This window comes from Olea europaea, chromosome 12, assembly GCF_002742605.1.
Source record: "Olea europaea var. sylvestris chromosome 12, O_europaea_v1, whole genome shotgun sequence".
Classification (NCBI taxonomy): domain Eukaryota; kingdom Viridiplantae; phylum Streptophyta; class Magnoliopsida; order Lamiales; family Oleaceae; genus Olea; species Olea europaea.
This window is the reverse complement of record NC_036248.1, coordinates 8646431-8651830: the sequence shown is the minus strand read 5'-3', so window position 1 is coordinate 8651830 and position 5400 is coordinate 8646431. Positions and strand designations below refer to the sequence as shown.

The window sequence follows — 5400 nt, the reverse complement described above, 5'->3', positions numbered from 1 at the left end:
CTAAGCCTGGGAAGATGGTGGAGGTGCCTCAGCAGCTGGAACTTTGACAGCTTGAGCATCAGAATGTGCTTCTTCTACCTCTGTTACTTCATCTCCCACCACTTCATCAGCTGGGGTTTGAGGCACTTCGTCCACAAACTCCGACTTGAGTTGCGACAGGTCCTGATTTGGGTACAATTCCTTAGCCCGCTAAATCACTTCGGCATAAGCAAAGTTCCTCCAGTAAGTGCTGAAGCTCTTGTACTCCTCGGTATTGTGGAAGTTAGCAATGTAGTCTCCCACTGCCTCCTCCCTTGCACTTTGGGCTTCCTCCCTAGTATGGGTTGCATCATCGACGTACCACTTAATTTGGCCCTCGATGAACTTGTATACGTCCTGGGCCCCTGCCAGCTCTAGGTTAGCCTTCTCTAAGGCTTTGGCTGTCACTTTCGGTGGTCATTGGAAACCTCCACCTTCTTAGTCAAGGAGGCAACCACGCACTGAGACTCATGTACCTCCCTCTTCAATACCTCTATCTGAGCCAAGGCAGACTCCAGCTTGGCCGATTCTTCAAGTTTTTGGGCCCTGACTTCTTCAGCTTCTGCCCTAGCTGCTTTCAGCTCCTCTACAAGAGAGGTAGCCTTCTTCTCAGAGGACTGGGTCCTCGTCTCAAAATCAGTAATAGCCTCCCTGCACTCTAGTGTGAGGCCAAAGGTCCTAACGCTGTGGCTCACAAGAGCCCTCGTCAAGTCAGTGGCATCACAGGTGGAGGCGTGGAACTGCCACCAATTCGTCTAGAATTTATAAAAACTTTCAGCAGCGCTTCGAATTTCAGGTAGCAGGGCCTCTACTAAAGCTGGGGCCATAGGCTCTTCCCTGCTGGCAAGGAAGCTCAGAGACTTGCCTTGTACTCGAACAGGTTTCTGCTTGGCAGCCTTCTCCTCAGCCACCTCAGCTTGCCTCCTTGCAACCTCCTCCCTCACCACATCAGCCTCTACATGCCTGACCATTTCAATCCTAACCGCTTTCGAAGCAGCTTCCAGTAGCTTCGGAGGTCTGGCTTCTTTGCCTTGGGACACAGAACTCCCAAATTTGCCAGACGAGCTGGAGATGTGCACAAGCTTCCTTTTCTTTGGCTCCTCAGAGACTTTCTCCTTCCCTCGAGGCTCCTTGGCCTTTTCCTGGCTCTGGAGGGCCTCCTCTTCGGAAGCCCGCGAGGTGCTGTCCTTGGAGAGACGTTCGACTCTACCTTCGCACCACGACTCCTTCCACCCCTTTATGGAAGAAGGCAGCCCCACCACAAAAGGTCCATGGGCCCCCAAGGAGTCAAGTAATACCACCCCTTGGACTCCTTACCTATTATCCTAGGCTGAAATAGGGTCATAAAAACCTGGAGAGGCATGTCCTCCCCAAGCGATACTTCCTTCCACAGGAAGTACGAGCCGACCAACTGGCTCCTCCCATTTGGCAAAACTTGGGCCGGCGACAACATGAAATTCCTCAGCACAGCCCTGAAGAAGGGGTGCAGAGGTAGACGCATACCTGCCCTAAATAAATATTCGCTCACAGCCACGCACCCCAGCCTCGGATAACAGGCTCGCTCATGGGCTTCGGGCACTAACATCTCCAGATAATGAGGTACACAGTACCTCTCCCTTATCTCCCCTAACCTCTTCGACGTCATATTCGAAAGGACTCTAGACCCCCCATTCTACATTGTAATCTACTTCCTCCTCGGTCATAGCAATATGCTCAACCTCGGAGTCCCTCCTATAACTAGACCCCTGACCAAATGACGCGACAGTAACTGACTCCCTACCTGAAGTCGACTCCATCTCAGAAAGCAACTAAGAACACAATAAGAGGATTTTTTGTGAAAAATACCTACTGAAAAACTACGCGAACTAAGTTTCCGGAAAAGCAGTAAACGAAATTGCCTCAACGTCGAAATGTCTAAGCTAGAGGAGAAATCAGATTGCAAATGCTGGAAAATTCTGAAAAAGGGAGTTTTCTCGCCTTTTATAAAGGGCCAGGACGAACCCCCACCGTCAGATCGAAGCTCATTCAATCTGAACCCTCCATTTTAAATCAAATTCGAGGCATAGAATTCAAACGATTTTTCAAACCTACGCCTCAGATTTAAGCGTGTCTCCCATGCACCTCAGTTAACGCGTCTGCTTCTAGAAGCTCCAGCTGTTCTAATAATTATGATTTTAATTCGGCAGCAGCAGGCGCCTTGGAAGTTGCAACGGTTCGACCACCTTTCCTCGAAAACATGCGCAAAATATCAAATCATTGGCACAAATAACAAGGAACAATTATTATCAATAAACCTCGCAGGTTCGGTTTCCCAACCACCTCGGCTTCATCTTCAACATTCAACATCAAGCCTCGTAGGTTCAGATATTCAACATTCAGCCATCAAGCCTTGTAGGTTCGGTTTCCCAACCACCTCGACTTCATCTTCAACATTCAGCCATCAAACCTCGCAGGTTCGGTTTCCGAACCACCTCGACTTCATCTTCAACGTTCAGCCATCAAGTCTCTTAGGTTCGGTTTTCCAACCACCTCGGCTTCATCTTCAACGTTCAGCCATCGAGCTTCGCAAGTTCGATTTTCCAACCACCTCGGCTCCTCTCCATCTACCAGGTCTCTCGGGCCTCGCACATTCAGTTTGCGCCACCACCTCGGCTCCTACATCATTCACCCGCAATAACACATTTCAAACTCCAATCATGATATAAATATCTATATTTGGACTTGGGGGACTATTATTTATTGTTCAAAAATTCTTTCAATTTTTACCCAACCCACTGGCTTTACTTCATTGAAGTCCACGTATTACATAAATGACTATACTTAGACTTGGGAGACTATTGTTACGTGTCGTCATACTTGGCCAACCTACGTGGGCCTATGACCCACTCAATCTGAACCACGTGGCGCTCTAGCCAAGGTGATTTGTTTATCCGAGGCCCTTCATGCCGAGGCCCATATGCCAAGGCCTGTGAAGATAGCCGAAACCCTAAAGCGGGAGTACTACATGAGTGGCAGAGGGATCCGAGGCCCTTCATGCCGAGGCCCATATGCCAAGGCCTGTGAAGATAGCCGAAACCCTAAAGCGGGAGTACTACATGAGTGGCAGATGCCCCGAATCCGAAGCTGAAGCAGAAGCCCCCGAACCATGAAGGAATATCTTCCATGATCACTTCTCCTAAGAGATCTTCTACGTAAAGATCTTGTTAGAATGATTGATGGAACGTTTGTCATAAGTATACATGTCAAGTCTTGTCATTAGCATGGGAGTTCTGCATAAGCAATAAATGCGCAGCAAGCTAGCAAGTCAAGGATGATGCCTAGAATTAGATGTTTGAATTAAAGAGATGAGGCCACGTGCCACCTCATCTAAGGGCTGTCATTTCACATGTAAAACTATGAATACTTCCATTGTATAACATTGAAGGACTAATGCAAGAATCAAGACAAGAAACCACACTTTACTAGCTCTTTTTCATATTATCTTACAACACTATACGAGTTCATACATATTTACATTCACATTCATGAGCACCGATTGGTAATTATTGTACAATCGGATTACGAACATTCCGCCGGATTCCGAACGTTCTCGTACCGCATCGTTGAGCTACTCCCACGCCCCTGATTCTTTCGTTCTAGACTGTCCACGTGTCTTAGCGTGTAGGACCTTTGCTCACGTATGCGCGAGTGGGTCCAGCATCTGTTGGCAACACTTTTTGGGGTCAACAAATGGTATGCGACATTTCTACAAGTTGCTTTTCTTGGGTAAATACAGAAGAAATCATGGCAATTTATGTAACCTTCGAACATTATAATTACTCAACTAAGATCAATGTCATAAAAATTGGACTAGTCTGAATGGTTTGACCTGGAAAACCAAAACAAGGATATTTTTTAAGTAAACATAAAAAATCTAATTTTTTATCCGCTGGCTCAATTTTGATTCAATATTTTGACCCTTTTTACTTACATTTCCACATCAATTCCTAAACCGATTTAATGTTACTTGAGACACTAATTCAGTAATTTGTGCCAAAACTTTATGCAAAAATCTCCACCAATGACTTTTATTCGCTTGACGAAACTATTGACTATGACATCGAAAATGTATAATTTGGCACTTGCAAGAATATGTGGAGGATCTTTCCAAGAAATAAAAATGAAAACCTAACAGGTGGTTAAGTCAAGTCTTCCTTTCTATTTTTTATATACGAAGTCGTAACCTTTTTCCACGGCATCGGTATCAATAGGAAGTCATTGATTTAACAAGTATGAAAATTAATTTATTATCTGTTTCAAGTTCAATTTTACCAGTTTTTCAAGTCTATTTTTTAAAATAAATAAAATTTCTAATTTTTTTTTTATAATTTTTTTTTGTCAGAGCTTCAATTTTTATTCAACCTTTTGAATCTTGTCTCTTTACTATTTCCACATCAATTGTAGGGCTTATTTAACATAACTCAAGACACTAATTCGTGCCAAAATATTATAACGAAATTCTCGGTCAATGAATTTGATTCGCATAACATAACTAGTAACTATGATATATAAAATTATTAGGTAAACTTATAATTTGAAGCTCAACTGCAAATTTATGTGAGATACTTTTCCATAAATAAAAACTAAAAATCAATAAAGTGATAAAGTCAAGTCTTCGTTATTTGTTTTTGTTACACAAAAGTCGAAATGCTTTTTCAAGCCATCAATATCTATTGCAACTCATTGATTTAACAAGTGTGCCATTTATTTTCTCACCTGTTATTGAGGAAATATTGTCTAAATTACAGTAGAGAATTTCATCAAACTAAGTCCCCGTTTGAGCCACATTATTGTAAAAATGAGAATGAAAAATATAGTCGTTATGGGCCTCACACAAAAGATAAAAAGTCAAATATGGTGGCTTGATGTAATAAATAACGGTCATATTTTTTATTTTAATGAGAAAATAATGAGGCTCAAACAGGGCTTAAATAAGTTTATCTCTCATTATTTCAAAACTTTTTTTTTCTATGTACTCATGTATTCGCACAATAAAATATTTTATACGTAAATTCAAAAAAATCACTATTTAAAGTAATGTTTATAAAAAAAAAAAAAAAAAAAAAAAAAAAGCTGCCAAAAAAGGGTGTTTGAAAATATTTCGCTCCTTGAAATCATGATGAGTACAAATTTCCTAGATATTTGAATTTAAAAGTTTAAACGCTTAGAAGAGATAACATATATCATTTAAATAAATATCTTCAATATTGCCCCCTTGTAGGGATGGTCTAGTTTTTCCATTGAAACCTAATGTGTGCACAATGTTAGATTTTATATTATAATTGGCAATTCTGTGAACAAAAGGGAACTTAATTGAACATTGTTGTAAAAGTCAGGGACTTG

General features: G+C 42.0%; 1 protein-coding gene across 1 annotated transcript; it reads right to left on the bottom strand.

The window, feature by feature from the left end:
• LOC111406537 (axoneme-associated protein mst101(2)-like) lies at positions 1-1663 on the bottom strand. Its single transcript, XM_023035946.1, has 4 exons — positions 1522-1663; positions 831-1330; positions 447-758; positions 1-189 (listed from the first exon to the last, which is right to left on the bottom strand). Exons 1-4 carry the CDS (start codon positions 1661-1663, stop codon positions 1-3), a joined length of 1143 nt encoding a protein of 380 aa, XP_022891714.1.
• Between the last annotated feature and the right edge of the window lie 3737 nt (positions 1664-5400).

Coding starts and splice junctions, on each gene's coding strand:
- LOC111406537 (XM_023035946.1), bottom strand. CDS start 1,663: ATGACGTCGAAGAGGTTAGGGGAGATAAGGGAGAGGTACTGTGTACCT. Junction 1,331..1,521: donor CGAATATTTATTTAGGGCAG/GTATGCGTCTAC, acceptor ATAATAGGTAAG/GAGTCCAAGGGGTGGTATTA. Junction 190..446: donor CCTTGACTAAGAAGGTGGAG/GTTTCCAATGAC, acceptor GAAGTGATTTAG/CGGGCTAAGGAATTGTACCC.